The following is a 17,741-nucleotide window of genomic DNA, read 5'->3' on the forward strand; positions in this document are numbered from 1 at the left end:
CTACTGGGAATGTACTACAGCCATTCTGCTCCTAGGCAATTACTCGAGTATTGAAAGTATTTCCACAGGAAACTTATATATGAATGTTCGTAGCAGCTTTATCTGTAATATCTAAAAACTGAAAACAGCCTAAATGTCCAGCAAGCCAATGGTTAAAAAAAATTGTGCTATTATACCATGCAGTGGAGTACTACTCAGAAATTAAAAGAATCCAGACAAAAAGAGCATATACTGTATCAACCCATTTCTGTAAAATTCTAGAAAATGCAAATTACCCTGTAGTGACTAAGCTAATCTGGTTGGCTGTGGGTAGGGGAAATTTGAGAGCATTTTATTTGGATTAAAAATGGGAAGGAGAAGGCTTTTGGAGATAGCGGTCGTGTTTGTCATCTGAATGGTGGTGATGGTTTTGTGAGTATCAAATCTTACAAATTGTTTCCTTTAAATGTGTATAGCTTATTATAGTATACCAGTTACACCTCAGTTGAAAAAAAAAAAGTAATAGAGAATGTGTGATTGCTGTCCCAAAGCTAAAGGCTTGTGACATACTGTTTTGGCAGTCTTTGAGCAACGTCAGAAGTGAGTTTTTGCTTGATAGAAAAGGTCATGTGGATTTACGTTTTTAATTGTGACCATGTGGATCATAATTACCTGTGAAGAAAGTGTGGAAGTGCTATCACTAGGCATTGGTTGCATTAATATGATTAATATGGAGCCTTGGGTGAATCTTATCATAATTGTCAACACATTTCAGAGTCATTCTTTTCATTTTGTCCTCAAATTTTTGGATCATGAGAGTGATGTCTGAACACTGTGTTCTATGATACTCATTTGCACTTCTAGTTAAGGAGTAAATATAGCTAAAGACATATTTTATCTTAATGAGAGAGAACTCTTAACTTCTAGAGGACATGTGTGATCTTTCATTAAACAACAGAGTGAAATTCCACCCATATATTTTAATTTGCTTTAGTGGATGCCTTTTATCCAAGGACTTCTCAAAAGCATTTGATGTGCAAAGCCTGTAATATACCATCTCCCAGTTTGACGGGTGCCAGAAAAGAGATTTAAGTGACTTCCAGGGATCACAGACCCATTCTGTGACTGCAAATCTGTGTATGTGCGTGCGCGCACACCTGCAGGCTTGCTTGTGCGTGCATGCGTGGTGGGTGATCAGGCAAGGTAGACAAAGCTGACCTAACTCCTTTGATTTTGGTGCTTATTGAGTTAAATTCTCTTTTTTAGTGGACTTACTTTGCTATTGCCCAAACAGGCCAGATATTTTCATGAAAAGATATCATGAGCAAGTCACAAAGACTACGCAAGAATGCCACATGACCTGAGAAGAAAAAAAATACCTAACAAGACATTCCATCCCAACTTCTCTCCTCTTAAGATTACCCCTTGCTTTAGGTGTGGTTACTATTTACAAGGCTTTTGGTATTGCTTTTTATTCATGTCGATTTAACATATACTCAGCATCTACTATTTTGCAAGCATTTTGCCAAATTCTTGGCATACATTTAATTACATGATTGCCACAGTACTGAGACATTGGTACTAAAACTAGGTTTGCTTGGTTTAAACACCTTGTCCAGGGTCAGAGAGGTAGTAAGTAATGGAAACTGGAACATTCGAGGCAGACAGACCTGGGTTCTATGACTCGCCCTGTGATCTTGGACAAGTTACCTACTCAGATTTATGACTTGATGCCCTCATTTATAAGAGAGAATAATAAAGCTTACATTATAGGGAAGTTGTGTTGCAAGCCTCAGAGCACATTAGAAACACTCGGTAAATACTTCTTTACCGGCCTCCCACCCACTTCTGGTACTAGGTTCTTCGCCCTTCCCACTACATCAGTCTGAACCAGAGGAGACTGAGTCCTCCTGGCTGTTGGCTGTGCAGTCATCCCTTCCGTGTGGATCTCCTCATTGGAGATCTGCCTTCTCAGCAAGCCTGTGAGTCCCTTGAAGACAGAGATCCCTTCTCCTTTATCTCTGTTCCTTCAAGGACCAGCATTGAGTCTAGTAGATGCTTTTTAGTGGAATTGACAGCTCCCGTGCAAGAGGTGTTTCCCAGAGCCTTTAGAACCTTTTTTGCCACCTGTATCTCACATCCCAGATCCTGCCTGCCTACTCTTTGTCTCCATTCCAGAGACAGCTGGATCTCCTGTCACTTGACCATCCTCTCACTTGAAGGCTACAGTTCTGTGAGGCAGCACCACATGTCTGCATGGTGGCTCATGGCTGTGACTCCTGTGAGTGTTCCACAAGACTGCCCATGGTGTCTTTGACAGGCCTGTGCCCTGTGCTCATAGATGGGCTCACACCTGGCCAGCTCTCCATCCCTCAGAGCCTTCTCTGGACCTTACAGCCATGTTGCCTTTCTACTCTGTCTCAACCCAGATAATAAGGCTGCCTGTTAATTCATTCAGACAGTGGACACATAGCATTATGTTTATAATCGTTATGTTTTACGCTTCCCTTTTTCCTTCCTGCCCTATTATCTGCTATTGACTCTTCTAATGCCACATGGGTATCAACTGTGAACCTACAGGCGCTCATTAGGTTTTACGCATTTCCATTCAGAAGATTTAAGATGATCTTTTGCTGCATGGCATAACATCGTGCAGGGCTTTTTGGTGGATAATGAGAGCTGAAACTTCAACACCAGTTGGGCTATCTCCCTTTGAATAGTATAGTTGTTCTGAATTTTAGGCAACTTGGATTACTCCAGCCTGACTGTTTCTGGACAGTTGCTCTCCTCCCTCCCAGGTGCAATACTTGGCAGTTTGCTTATGCAAGGTCTGTAGGCCAAATTATGTGCCGAATACAGTCCAAAGTCCAACAGGAGTACAGAGGATAGAGGATCTGGGCCAGACTTGGGGAACTGTTTCTTGACTCCTTCCATGGGTGTCTTTAGGGTGGAAAGATTTCCATGAATTGCATGCCTTCTTCCGTGGGTATCCTGACAACTTTTAGAGATTTTATAAGCTGAACCCCAGAGTTTTCCCATCACAGTGGAACGTGCTTACGAGTCCCTGTAGTAAGTTTCTATAGCCTGGTGACTGGGGTGAGGGCTGTAAAGATTAGAGCTCTGTGTTTTCTCTTTCGTTTTTCCAGCAGTTATCTAGTTTCCTGGTTGGTGCTTGTTTCAACCATGAAATGGGAAAGGTGGGAGGGAGCAGACTAGGCATTTTTCTGCTCCTAATTTAAAATGTTGTCCATGATTATTTCTGAAAGTGTTTCAGAGTTTATTTAGGGCCCTCTGTAGAGTTCTTGAGGGGGCTAGAGCTCGTTCAGAACGTACGCTGGTGTGGCTTATAGCTTCTTCTCTTGATTCTTTTGGAATAACTGTGACATTCGAAGTGTAGGGAGACACTATGACGGAGGCTTTTATCTCTGCATGCAAAATATTTTCCATCCCAACAGGCAAGAGAACATTTGAAAGGTCTTTTTCATTTTTGTGAATGGACAGATAAAATAATGTATCCTGGGAAAGCTTTTCGTTGCATTGGAAATCAATTCAATATCAGGTCAAATGGAAATGTTGATATGATAGTGTGCTGATTTCCCATGCATCATGGGAAGTGTTTTGACTGCTGGCCCACTCTCTTCCTGCTGCTCCCAATTGTCTCTTTGTGTATGTGTGTGTGTATTTGTGTGTGTTGAGATATGTCTGTCCCCAAAATTCAAATAAAGTGTTTGTGAATGTAATTATACTCCTCAATTGGTAGGACTAGTTAGTATGGTTTTGCAGAAAATACTGTTCTGATGTGGAGAGAAACATCTTAATTCAACTTTGAATGTTGGACTTTTTTTTCCCATATGCCAAGATCCTTAGCACAGCCCTTCTCAATTTGGGATAATTGATTGACTTCACGTCTTCCAGTTTTGCTACAGAAGTCACTCTCCCTGCTTTCTCTTAGGAGTCATCTCCACCGCCGACATTCTTGACCGAGAGACAACGGGGTCCTACTGGCTGACCGTGTACGCCACAGACCGGGGCGTGGTTCCGCTCTACTCCACTATCGAGGTCTACATTGAAATTGAAGACGTGAATGACAATGCCCCGCTGACCTCGGAGCCGATTTATTATCCCGCTGTCATGGAAAACTCTCCCAAGGATGTATCTGTCATTCAGATCCAGGCTGAGGACCCTGACTCCAGTTCCAATGAAAAACTGACATACAGGATTACGAGTGGGAATCCTCAAAACTTTTTCGCCATCAACATTAAAACAGGTAAGTGAATGCTCGTATGAGTATTTTTGTCATTAGTTCAGCTTATAAACTCATCAGTCTGACCATTGCTGTACCCTCTTATTTATTTTATTGTATGGAGACCAGCATCCTCCTTCTGGGGGTAGTTTCTGAAAAAATGAGCATTCTACCTGTCTGGTTGGTATGTTTTAATTTCAGCTAACACTGAGGTGATGTGATCTAATAGAAATTAGAGGCTTTCACAGGAAGCCTTAGATTTGCTTGACTTATAATAATAGAAAGTGGTTCCTAGGCCATTCAGAGACACAGCTGCCTCCATCCTCTTACTTGGGAGAGGGTAACCTGGGCCTGGCTGGGTTCTGTGGGTAGCTGGCTCTGTGACATCCTTACTTCTATGAACTTCTCCCTTGCTTGGCCTTAGTCCAGCTTGCTGTAAAGAAACACCTTAGAGACTTAACTTTAAGCCCCAGATTTTTTGCGATTTCCATACTACCCACCAATGAAGTATCAATGTTTAGAAGAACTTCTAGTAACTAAATCTTTACATCAAACATACAAAGTTTTAATTTTCTGGGGTTTTGCTTAAAAGGTTCCTAGAGATTTCACTGAAAACTTAATCTGTTGACTGAAGATCAGAAAAGGTAGGTGTGGAGTTTGGTTGAATGCATTCTGAGACAAGTACATACACTGGAAAAAAAGATATTTTGTAGAGTAAATCTCAGAAGGTCATCGCTTTCTTGTGATTTGCCTCTTTTAGATCTAACACTCAGTGAGAGCTGTGATGGACAGAGTTTTAATTAATTAAATCCAGAAGAATGTAAAAAAAGATGCTGTTGCTATTTCAAGCTGAGCAAGTGGGTTGATGCTGGTCAAAAGTTAGAACAGGTGATTGGTATTTGTTGATGGAGACCTGCCCAACTTTCCTAACAAAATCCTGATTGATTTGATGGTTATTTCTCCTGCCCGTGTTTGTTACTGTTGGAATAGACAATCGGCCCCAAGCATTTTGTAAATGCCGGATTCCCATTAACATAATTTGAAGAGAATGGCAAGTTTTGTGGGAAACTATTGACTTTTCTAATTATGATTGGGTCAGTCATTTTGTTAAGCAGAGTTTAATATTTGAACAGTGTTGAATCACAATCTGCCTCTCATATCATTAGAAGAATGTGGTGATCAGGTCTCAGGTGTCTGATTCAGGCCTACTTGACCCTGAAGGAGAAGACTCAGAGAACTGGAGCCCAGCCCATCCTTTCGGTGCCCCATGAAGGAGGGGAGGCTACCCATGAACTTGAGGGCCCCCTGAGCTGGGCTGGGCAGCCCCTCCTGCTTCACTTCTCACTATAGCCAAGAGCTCCATGTAGTGTGATGACAGAGAAATGACTTCATACACCTTAGTAAGTCAAGAGGGAGAAAGAACAAAGACAAAAAAAAGTCCCAGGGAGGAAGTTAAGGACACAGACATCCTCACGTTTCTCAGCACCTGCAGAATCTGAAACACCCCAGTCAGATCCCAGTCCTCCCTCTGGAGTCCGTTGGCACCCGCATCACTAAGAGTGAACACAGCGCTCTCTGTTTGGTAAGTTAAAAGTCACCATGCCAGCGTGATGTCAGCTGGCCTCTTCCTCCACTCATGGCTGAAATTAAAGAAAGAATAAATGTCACAGGGAAGAATTTGGGTTAATGGTGAAGACCATAGACTGCATGGTATTTACAGAGAAGAACATGTAGACTCGTGTAACTAAAGCTGTCTTTTATACAGCCTTGACACGTTTGCACATGAATTTTCAGAGACCCCTGTATATTGAAATTTGGCCTATACTGCATAATAAAAGCCTTAATCATATTTATAGGTTCTCTGCCCTTGCCATAGATTTTTTAAAAATGATTTATACCAGGAATAGCATTTTAGACCAACTTTTCTAATATAAAATTCTTCAAGGATACATAGCACATTTTATAATTCTCAGACACACGGTAAGATGACCCTGGATTTTGTTTATCCACTGAGTCACTCACCAAGCATTTATCATAGTTAGTAGCTTCCAAACAAGATCTAAGAAGTAGTTATAAACTTAAGAGATGGTGCAAGCCTCTCAGAGACCCAAAGTTATGTGAAATTAACAAAACAACAATATTTGTGATACAGTGAAAGAGTACAATAATTGATTGTGGTGGAGGAGTTTCACTCAATTTGGAGTTGGCGGGAGTGGTGGTCAGGGAGTGCTTCATGGAGGAGGTAACATTTGGGATTGGGAAACCTGGTTCTCAAATCCTTGCTCTGTACTTCGAATTGGGAAACACCATCAACCACAGCAGGGAAACACAGGCTAAATCAGACGTCCCTGAGCTTTGTCAGCTTGGGCAAGTTATTGAATGTCTCTGAAATTCAGTTGTTAGTGAGAAAGGATTGCTGCAAGGGATGTAGGGCTCCTTTTCACAGTGCCTAACACATTGAAACTCTGCAGAGGAAGTTGATACCCCATCCTGACTGCTGTGCCTCTGGTTACAGGCGCATCGTTTAATCTTCTTGGACCTCAGATTCTTATCTAGAAAATGAAAATGCCCTTGCTTACTTCATAGGGGTTGCTTTTGAAGACTGAATGTCGATGTGTTTGAAGGCTGTCGGTAAACTACAAAGCTCTGTAAGAACCATGGTGTTACTGTGGCCGTTTCTGTGGAGTTTGCAGAACCACGGCCTGGTGTTAATTCTTGTTAAGCTCGATGCTCTGCGTGTGCTGCTGCCAATGAAGCAACTTGCAGCCAACTCAACACACTCTCTAAAGAGATGCTTTAATTTTTGGCATTTCTTCCTGTCCCTCTAAAGTCCTTTGTCTGCAAGAGTTATGTTAATGTAACATTTTTCAGGAAGGAAGAGGGAGGCATACCTAACTGGTATATTTAGGTAAGATTTATGCTTTAGTTTTTCCAACTGGATGTGGACTCCAGTAAACTGACCTTTCATTCCTTCCTCTGCGGTAGAGCTGAAATTTGTAGAGTTTCGTTTTGCTTTGGCAATGTGCTACATAATAAATAAGGATTAAAATGATTAATGCAAACCTGAGTAATGTCAATACTTATGGGCCACGGCTTGCAGCAGATAACAGATGTCCTGGACCTAGAAGGGAGAGTAATTTCTCTATTGAACGCTCTGTTCTCTACCTAAAGAACTATTTGTGTTGTTTTTTTTTTCTACCAGACCTAAAATCACTTAGAGTCAGTAGTCTGTGGACTCTCTTCAGTAATTCCTGTGGTTTAAGAAGGAAAACAAAAGCTGTAATGCTCTGAGGTCCTTTCTAGCCTGTATGGGGGACCCTTGATTAATTCCAGGCTGAGCAGTTGATTTCAATCAAAAGCAGCTTCCTTGCCTGTGCCTGCCTTTGCTAGTCAGTAACTGGAGCCCTACCCACATGTTCTGAATGGGAGACACCCAGTGGGCTGGTGGTCACCTGTCTCTTTGGGTGAGCAGGAACTCAGATGCTTCCTTCCAGCACTTGGGATGAAACCCTAGCTGGCCGCTGATTGGCCATACAGGCTAAATTGGGGAACAGGTGTGGGAATTTCCTTTAGGATTTCAGAATGTTTATTTTAGTCATGTCTGCAGTATGGAAACCATTTAGCCCAGTGCCAGCATACCAGAATTTAGCAGAACACTCAATAAATGTTGTTGTTATTATTAATCATCCTGTATTCCCGACTAGAGTCAAGTTTGGGTAAGTTGAAAGCATACTGCTCCCCAACCTCACTGTCCTTTTCTTTTTTTTTTTTTGAACCGTAGTTGATGTCCAATGTTGTGTTAGTTTCAGGTGTACAGCAAAGTGATTCAGTTATAATATACATATATATATGTGTATGTGTATGTGTGTGTGTATATATATATATATATATATATATATATATATATATATATATATGTTCTCATGGGAAAAATTGGACCATCACACATATGATGTACTTTAGCAAAAGCGTAAGGCAGTTTATAAAAAAAAATAAAGGGTCAAACTCTGTGGAATATAAGCTACAAAGAGGGTAACATGTCTGAGCAGGGCAGAGTTCAGTGCCAGTGGGAGTAAGAGAGGATGGTGTGAGGAATTTGCAGGCCTGGAGTGGGCCCTGAAGCTTGGGTCAGTCTGCTAAGAGACAAGCGAGAGGATTACCCAGGGACTATAACACGTGAAGCTGACCTTGAAAGGCCATCCGTTGCTGCTTGAACTAGTTTGAGAGACTTTATATCCTTAGAAAAAAAATTTTTAAAGATTCATAAATGTCTGGAGTGTCGGAAGATTTTAGAAGTAGCAATTATGCACATTGCTTTTCTCTTTGATGATATTTAGATTTTTTAAAGCCTTGGGTTTTATATCTTCCTTCTGAGAGGCCTAGTAAAGTAATTTTTTTAGAGGAAAAAAAATACCTAAGAGAGATCCCTTTCTTCTTTCCTTTGCCTCTGTTAGACATAGATCCCAGATTAGCATATGCTGTGGTGAGAGCCTGTGTCTGTGAATGTGAACCTTCCTTAATCAAGATCTTTGGATGGTTGACTGTTCGGGGCATGGGCTTTCAGAAATTTGTCCTGCAGCTGTGATGTCGCTCTTTGGCCCATGGCCTGGCCGCAGGCATCTGCACCCGTGTGTGAGCGGAGGCGAGGCCCAGCTAGCACTCTTTCGCTTTCTGTGAGCGCCTTGGGATTAACCTGGCCGAAGTGTGCTTATGTGCAGAAAGTCCGGCTGCTCTCTCCTCTTCTCCGGGAAGTTGAAAAAAAAAAAAGAGATTCTCTTCAAAACCATGTCTGCTAGAGGACTACCTTGAATCTTACCCTTAACAATTGATTCCCCTGGATTTAGACACTTCTTCCTATTAAAACAGGAAGGATAATTATAAAATACTGGATATCATTAGGTTTTTAATCAACTCCAGATAGAACCATCTTGCCTCTTGGTATAAGGTATAAGACAAAGCTGGTAAGTGTCATGGGGTGGGGGGTGGTGACAGAGAACTCTAGAGCACACTGCCGGGGTCGGGAGGGTGGTGATAATCGCCTGGCAGGCTTGGGAGACTGCAGATTCCTGGCGTGGAGCTCAGCGGTTTGCATTTCTAACAAGTGTCTAGGTGGTGCTGACCTGGCTCCCCTGAATGCTTGGTTAGCAAGACTCTAGACTCCAGTATCCAAAGAGAAACAGAAGAGGGAGGTAACACGGTGCTTAGAGTTACACCTGAGGACAAGGTAGCCAACTTCATAGTTTATCCATACGCTCTTGCCTTACAGTGCTGGCATTTTGAGATCTGACTATAAATTCAAAGCACTCTCCATATCCACCCCCAAAATCAACTCTCCTATCCTTGCTCATACTTCCTGTTTTATGAAGTGGAGAAAGATGAAAATCCTATCTCTTAATCGTCCATGAGCAAAAACACCGTGCTTCCTAAGACTTGTGGTTAATAAAATCTGGGTTATAGTAGTGATTAGATACACTTTTATTATTTCCAAATGTGTAGAATTATGCAGAAATTGTTACTAAGTGGAATTCAGAACTACTTTAATGAAAAAGCAAACATTTGATACTAATTTATTGTTATGGAATAGAGCGATGGCTCCTAAAACGGTGGTGCTGAAAAATAATCGGGTATTTTAAGTAAACTAAGCCTTATGTTGATGCACAGCCCTGTTTGGGGATAATCTGCTTAGAGAAACAGCCTTTCCTGGAAAACAGAAGGAAACGTTGCTTTATGTTGTAAAAACAGAGATTAAAAAGAAAAAAAACACACAAGGTGAAGGACAAGGGTACAAATATTGATTCTGCTTCTTCCGAGTGAACATGGCAGAAATCTCTTGTTCCTTATTCCTTCCTAATGGAAAGCTAAATTCTCCTGAATGGGTAGAAATGACCGCTGGATGATGAGTTGATATTCGTAAGTACAGGCACAAAGCAGATAATGTAGCGAATGAGTATGTATGAAACTGTAAATCACCCTCGCTACTTCTTTCAGCCATGAAAGGAGCCCTTGTCCTATAGAACATTAAATTGTGTTCATTTAATCCAACAAGTCCAGTAGAACAAATCAGGCTCATGCAGATTTATCACAGGAGGTTATTTAAATTCAGCAGTGACCTTTGCATCCCTGTGAATGTGCTCCACATGAACAAGGACAAAGGGAACTTTTATGCACTGTCATTGTGTCTCTGGGGAGACTGTGCCTTTCCCCATTTGATCAACTCCCAACTGTGGGCTGGGGGGAGAGGGGCGGGGCTTCTGAGGGTGCAGGGGGCTTGGTGAAGAAGCCCATCGCAAGGGAGAGCGCGCTCTGTCCTGGTCAGGACTCTGGCTCTGCCTTCCTGTGGCTTTAGTTCATTTGCATACTGGCTGTGAATGGGCGTACTGACTTCAGGGTTTCTCAGTTTAAGTACTTTTGACATTTTGGACTGGATAAGTCTTTGTTGTAGGGGGGCTGTGCTATGCATTGTAAGATGTTCAGTGACATCTCTAGCTTCTACTAGATGCCAGTAGCGCCCCTTCCCCTAATTGTGACAGCCAGAATATCTCCAGACATTCCCTGGGGATAAAATTACCCCCACTGAGAATCATGGAACTGATGTGCAATATTTTCTGACTTCACTTCATATGGCCCAGAACAAAACACCCTGTACAAAGTGAATTACTAATTATAGAGATGTGATGGTATTATTAACATTTAAAAAGTCCTTGTGTGCATATATCTATATATAGATGTAGATGCAAATATATACGTAAGAATAATAGATAAAATAAAATAGAAAGAAGTCCAAAGCTGCCCTTTACTTCCCTCTGACTCCAGGTTCTTTGTATTTTAAAGGCGTTATGTATATTTGAAATCAAATCCATTAGCAAAAAAAGAACAAAATGGTAACAAAACTCCCAACAGAATGAAAGTGAATGAAGTTATCATTTCCTCAACTCTGAGTATTTGGAGAGGATTTGGGTGGTGACAAAATTCTCATCAAAGTCAGTTTTGAACAGCGTTCTTCAGAAAACAGCATCTCAAGAGGTATTTTGAGGGTGCCAGGGTTTATTCCCTTGAAAGGCTTCCTTCAGCAGTTCCAAATCCTGTTCCTGCTTAATGTCAGCCTTCTGATGGATAAATATGTGGATTGTTTCTTCCCTGGAATAAAGGTGGATGAAAACGGGGAAAAAAATCCTTTTGCCCTCAGTTGGGGATTCTGAACTCAAGCATCTAGATTAAGTCTCTCTGAGGTCTTTGGCATGCCTTGTATGTATTCCATGATCATTTACAAGCCCCAGGGAAGTGGTAGATTCGTGGGGACTTAGACTGGTGTCCCAAATCACCATCTTTGGTTATACTATAGGATCGTAAAGGCTTTGTTAAGTGAGAACTGGTGCCACCATCAGTAATAAGAAGGAAAACTTTGACCCCAACATTAAATCAAGGTTCGACGGATAGGGTTGCCAGTTAGGCAACGGCATTCGTGAGAAACAGATTCGGATCTTTGAGTTTTATTACTACTGTTACTTGGAAAAGGATTTTCAGGTGCTGACTTTTATAAAACTGAATTATAGGCAGATACGGGGAAGTTGGGTAAAAGGGAGAGAAGACTGAGCAGGCAGGAGCTGGCGAGGAGAAGGATGCTGCTGCTGCCTGGCTGGGAACCAGCCCTGAGCGCGCAGGTAGCTCAGAGGCACCTCCAGAAGGGATGGATGCTGCGCATTCTGTGTGGCTGGTGCTATTGCTGGCGCCTCCATGCTGTGCGTGTCCTCCAGCCCGCGGAGGAGGGCTGGGGAGGAGTGGGGGGAGGGGGTGTTCCCTGATACCCGGTAGGTACCCAGCCTGCCCTTGGGGCTCAGCTGCAGGCGTAGCCGCTGCTGGGAATTACTGAAAATTATTTGGGAGGGTGAGAGAGTCACATAAATAAAGCAGATGATGGAGGTATGTATATATATGAAAAAAAGAGATTGATTAAGCTCATAAATTTCTCTTTTATTTCCTCTATCTGGGCATTAATTCCACAGCAGTAATTTACTGCATTGGTTTATTACTTTCTTCTGTTCTGAGAGAAACAGTGAATTTTAATTGAAACCCCTGCCCGCCTCTCTTCATTGTTCCAGGACATTGTGAGGGAGACTCCAGGATTCTCTGTGGTGTGTGTCCCTCCCTCCCTCCCAAGGCTGCTGGGAAAGTGGGGAAAGGAACCTTAAGCCAGAGCGCAGGTCTGCTCTGTGCCCAGCCATGCTGGTGTTTTCACATATTAGCGACTTGAGCTGTCACCACAGTCTTGGGGAGAAACTGGGCCTCTGGGCACCTCGGTGACTTGCCCAAGGTCACCCAGCTGGTTAGTGCAGAGCTGGGGTTGGTCTGATTAATGGTCCCCAAAGCTGAAGACAGACACTATTGAATGTAAAACCCTGAGCAGCTCAATGAACATATTAATGACCCGCGGACCTGATGCTCAGAGAATTCTTTCAGGTGATGGTACGCGCACTCTCTGTTTTGCAGGTATTCAGAGGTTGAATTGTGTCCCCCCCAATAAGCATGTTGATGTCTTAATTTCCTTGTACCTATGGACTGACTTTATTTAGAAATAAGGTTTTTGTGGATGTCATCACATTAAAATGAGGTCTTATTGCATGAAGGTGGCCCGTAATTCAGTGCCTGTTGTCTTTATTAGAAGAGGGAAATTTGAACATGAAGACACAGACATGGAGGGAAGGCACTATGGGGAGATAGAGGCAGAGATTGAAGGTCTGCTGCTACAAGCCAAGGAGTGCTAAGGATTATTAGCATCCACCGGAAGCCAGGAAATGACAACGAAGGATACCCCCCTAGAGCCTTCAGAGGGGGCATGGCCTGGCTGACACCCTGGTTTTCAACCTCTGGCTTTCAGAACTGTGTGAGAATCAATTTCTGTCATGTTCAGCCACCCAGTTTGTGGTACTCTGTGATGGCAGCCCTCGGAAACAAATGCAGGCTGTGCTCAGGGTGCGGACTGGCAGGCTGAGCTGCCCTCGGAGACCAGTACGCGGCACAGTCCCCCGGGTACGGCTGGGAGGGTTCAGTTCTCCTAAGGGAGTAAAGGTAGTTGGCAGAACCAACGACTTGTAGTACAGTGCTCTTCTTACCAGGCCAAATGTAAAGAATTTAGCAGCTTTTGCACTAGTTAATCCTGGCTTTAGATAGCTCATTTTTGGTTTGTTTTGCAGTACTCATCATCTAGTTAAGTTGAACTGTCTGGGAAGTTCTAAAAGGGATGGGGGATTTGACAGAGACTTGTGTGACACGCAGTGGCTGTCATCATTTCAGGACTCCTGAAAACTCATCTGTGGATGATGCTCTCAGGTGAGAGGATTTTTACATCAGGCACAAGGCCACGTGGAAGGTACTATTGTGTGTCACTCAGTGTGCTTCATAAAGCAGGATCGCATCAGAGTCTCGTTTATTTTGTCATTTTTCAGTCCTTTAAATTCTCCGGAAGCACTTGTCTTTCAAAGCACTGAAAGTTTCTACCTGAAAAGTAACTACAGGAGGAAGTGTATAGTTTCACCATTGACCTTCAGAGCCCAAAGTCCACTGTAGTATTGTTACCACTTTATATTCTGGTCTTGGCATTCGCTGTCATCTTTAAAGGGCTTTGTTCCTAGCTTCTTGACGTTCTGGTGAAAATGTACAAATGTTTTAAAAATCTATTCTTTTTATTCCCATTGATGTTGATCATTGTAGGAAAGCATATGGAAATCTAATAGTAAAATTACAAAACTGGGGTAGAGGGTGGTATAGCTTAGTGACAGAGTATGTCCTTAGCATGCACGAGGTCCTGGGTTCAACCCCTAGTACCTCCATTAAAATAAATTTATTAAAAAAAATACAAAGACAACCTGTGGTTATTGATAGCAGTCTCATGACTTAGTAGGACAACAAGAAATGTTTGTTTAGCCCTTTGTCATTTATTGTCATAGTCAGGCTTCAGAGTAACACTGGGAGGAGAGAAGCCTCATGGAGCAGTGTTCAAAAGCTTGGACCCTGGAATCCGATGTCTTTGCATTTGAATCCCAGCTCTACCACTTCTTTGCTGTGTGGTGTTGGGTACTTTACTTAACCTCTCTGGGCTTCAGTTTACTTCTCTTTGAAAATGAGGATAATTACAGTAACTAATGAATTGGCTTGCCATCAAGATTAGATGAACTGACGTATATGCAAAGTACTTTAAAAAGTATTTAGCATTAGTAAACGCTCAATAAATGTAAAATGATACTGTCTTCATGTGTATGGAGTTTATTTTAGCTAATTTGGCATCCACATTGTACAATTAAGGCCTTAGGCTGTTGATGTTTTCAAACTACAGGTAAGTATAACACTTTACCAAGTAGGTTCATTAAGTTTCATCTCGTAAGATTGTGTCTGTCTGCTGTATTGACTTCCATACATATGGTCATTTAAATTAAGTTGTGGCTGAAAAGTGGACTGTGATGGAGCTGAAGAGGGAGTCCTCTTCTCAGGGTCCTAGAAACCTCTCTTCCCATGTTAGATATTTCTACTTCCCAGGAAGAAAAAATGCTTCAGGAAGAGCACTAGTGGTTGTAGTTGAGTTATTCAGATTTTAGTCCAGTCCTTGCCACTAACTACCCTTGTAACAGTGGACAGGTTTACCTCATGTCTATAGCCTTCAGGATAGGATTCTTACCTGTCAGTCAGAGTGAACAAAAATCAAAAACACCAGTACCTGCTGCTACTCCCTTTCCTGCTCCATGGCAGACATTATTAATCGCTTATAACAGCCTTTCATCACATTTGGCCTCCACTTCAGCCTAACTTGAGTGGGGAGCTGGTATAAAGAATTTTATTTGCCATTGAAGACCCTGAGACCATCTACCTCTAATAGTCTATAAATGACAATGACGCTGAAGGGAGGGGCAAAAGGGGACTGAAATACAACTACCCAGGACTTGGTGACTCTGAGAAGAGGTGAACAGGAGAGGTGAAGACAGTCTTTGGGGAATAATGAAATGGAGCATCAGGCCTGAAATCTCACAGAGAAGATACCTTGTTATGAATAACTTTTGAGGTATCTGCCCAGCCCACAACATCCCTTTTCTCTGAGTACTGGCCCCTAACCCTTCGCTCCTTGACCCTGGGACAAAGATTCTCTCTTCCAGGAATTTGATATTGGGATTCAGAGATAATCTCTGGCTGTTGTGGAACTGAGGAGTTATGACCTGACAACTGTGGGTGAAAGTTTGTGTCCTTCTAAAATTCATTTGTTGAAACCTAATGAAATTAGGTTTGATATGATATGATAGTATTTGAAGGTGGGGCCTTTGGAAATAATTAGATCATGATGGTGGGGCCCCTATGAATAGGATTTGTGCCCTTATAAGAGAAATCTCAGGGTGATCCCTCTCTCTTCCTGCCGTGTGAGGAGGCAGCTGGAAGATGCAGTCTGTCAACCAGGAGGTGACTTTTACACGACATCCATCTTGATCTTGGATTTGAGCACCCAGAACTGTGAGAAATAAATCTTTGTTGTTTATAAGATACCCAGGCGATGATATTTTGTTACAGCCATCCAAATGGACTAAGGCAGCAATTGTGGTCATGTAGCAGCTGAGAGACAGGTTTTGACTGGCTTCATCCTGAAGGCTTTTCAGTGGCTGGTCCAGGGGTTAGTGAAACTCAGCCGTACTCTTTGCCCTTAGATCCTCTAATGTACCCTGTAGTAATAATACATACTTTTTCCATCAGAATTTGAAATGGGAGTCTCTTTAATAATTGTAAGGGCCATAACTTGTTGCTGTGGAAACCAAGTCAGGAGAGGCTCAGGAAAGAAGAAATGTTCTCTAATGTCGGTTGTGCATGAAGGTTCTAGCCCAGAAGAAGCCTTTAGATTTGGTACTTAGGGGGGAAATCAGTGAAAGGCATCTGTCTTTAGAAGTCACATTATTGCTGGGATTTTTCAACCTCATTAGCTTGAATCTTGACCAACACTTTTCATCTATTATTTGTGAAATTCTGTAGGTCATGACCTAAAATATTTGTGGTCTCCAGCATATGCCTGGATTACGTCCTGTCTTTCTTTATAAATAGTTCTTAGATAGATGTTTACTGCTTTACATTTTGTCTGTAGTGTTTCATAGGAAGGTTCGCCAACAATTCAGTTAAAAGCCAATTAACCCTCTTTATCCTTAACCTTTTGAACAAGATGTGCGTGATAACCACCTGTCTTCTCAGACTTTCATACTCTGAAATCTACCAAGTACACCCAGGAGAAGCATGGATTCTTCCTGGATTGGTGCCCCATCTCGTTCACATGCTAGCCTTGTGGCAATAATCACATTTCTTAATTTCTTGTGGATCTGTTTCTCCATCAGTAAAATGAGGATACTAACTGAGTTGTTGCTAGGATTTAACTGACTAATGTTAAGGACTAATTTAACGGACTATTGTATCTTATAAAGGTTAGCCTGTACATATGAAGTGCTCAACAGATACTAACTATTGTAGTTATTGAATGCATTTGACATCCTTGTCTTTCGTCAGGATTTGCTTATAAAGAATACTTTCTTGAAAACTGACAAAGAATCAATCTGATTAAATGCCTTGAAGATCCCCGATATATACTACATGTTCGTTTTGTATGAGTGCCTACTGTATACTAGGTCAGTACTGTGCTAGGCATGGAGGGTCCAAGGATGTTAAAACAAGAACTCTACTCTTTTAAGATCTCATAGTGCAGGATTATTTCACCATCAACTGTCATTCATTGTTGCTGTCACACAGCTTTAAAATGAAGAGATTAAGTGCATAATATTAAAGGTTTTTATGGGACATTTTTTTCCTGGCAATAGTAAATGGTTATAATATTTATTGGTTATTTTCAGAGGGAAAACATCTCAGAACATGAATAAGGAGATGTAAAATAAATCCATCACATTAGACATAGACTATTATAGGTTGAAAATGCTGAGTCTTTTTGCTAGTGCACATTTTAAAATATGTGGCCATTACAGATACTCCTGTTAAGCAAGAGAAATTCAATTTTACCTCCTACCACTTAAGTTAATTTCTCTTCTCTGTAAAATTTCCTATTTTCTAAAGACATACTTCATCTTGGCTATGTACATACGAAATTGTTCATTTTTTACTTAGTTAAATTGTTTTCTGTCATAGTGAGAAATACTTTTCTCTGAAGAAATGATGTTCATGCACAGGAAATAGGATTATTTATTAAAATGGTATATTATGAAACTAGATTTAGACATATTTCTGTAATTTTGTATTTAAGTATTTTTAGTGCCCAATGAAATAACTTCCAGGGTAAAGTGGACTTTGATCATCAGTCTCCAAAGTCTCACTTTTATAGTTAATCAGATAGTCTTGGTGGATTTCTATTTATGTGCATATGTTTGGAAACATGAGCAATGGTTTCACGAGATCTCCATCAATGCTTTGCTGGGTTGTAATGATCAGTAAATGACTTAAGGTATTTTGGGTTTTCACTCCCCTCTGATTTAATGAGCCTTTATGGATTTTGGAT

The 17,741-nt window shown here is 41.6% G+C and overlaps 1 protein-coding gene across 6 annotated transcripts in view; it reads left to right on the plus strand.

Moving 5' to 3' along the window:
• The window catches only part of FAT3 (FAT atypical cadherin 3), a 613,920-nt gene that overhangs the window by 275,912 nt on the left and 320,267 nt on the right, over positions 1 to 17,741 (plus strand). For all 6 annotated transcript variants that reach the window (XM_031460537.2, XM_064492802.1, XM_031460538.2 and 3 more), the window contains one exon: positions 3,932 to 4,246. In XM_031460537.2, the coding sequence (XP_031316397.2) occupies positions 3,932 to 4,246 (315 nt within the window). The remainder of the gene's footprint in view (positions 1 to 3,931; positions 4,247 to 17,741) is intronic.

The sequence above is a fragment of the Camelus dromedarius genome, chromosome 12, assembly GCF_036321535.1.
Source record: "Camelus dromedarius isolate mCamDro1 chromosome 12, mCamDro1.pat, whole genome shotgun sequence".
Lineage (NCBI taxonomy): Eukaryota > Metazoa > Chordata > Mammalia > Artiodactyla > Camelidae > Camelus > Camelus dromedarius.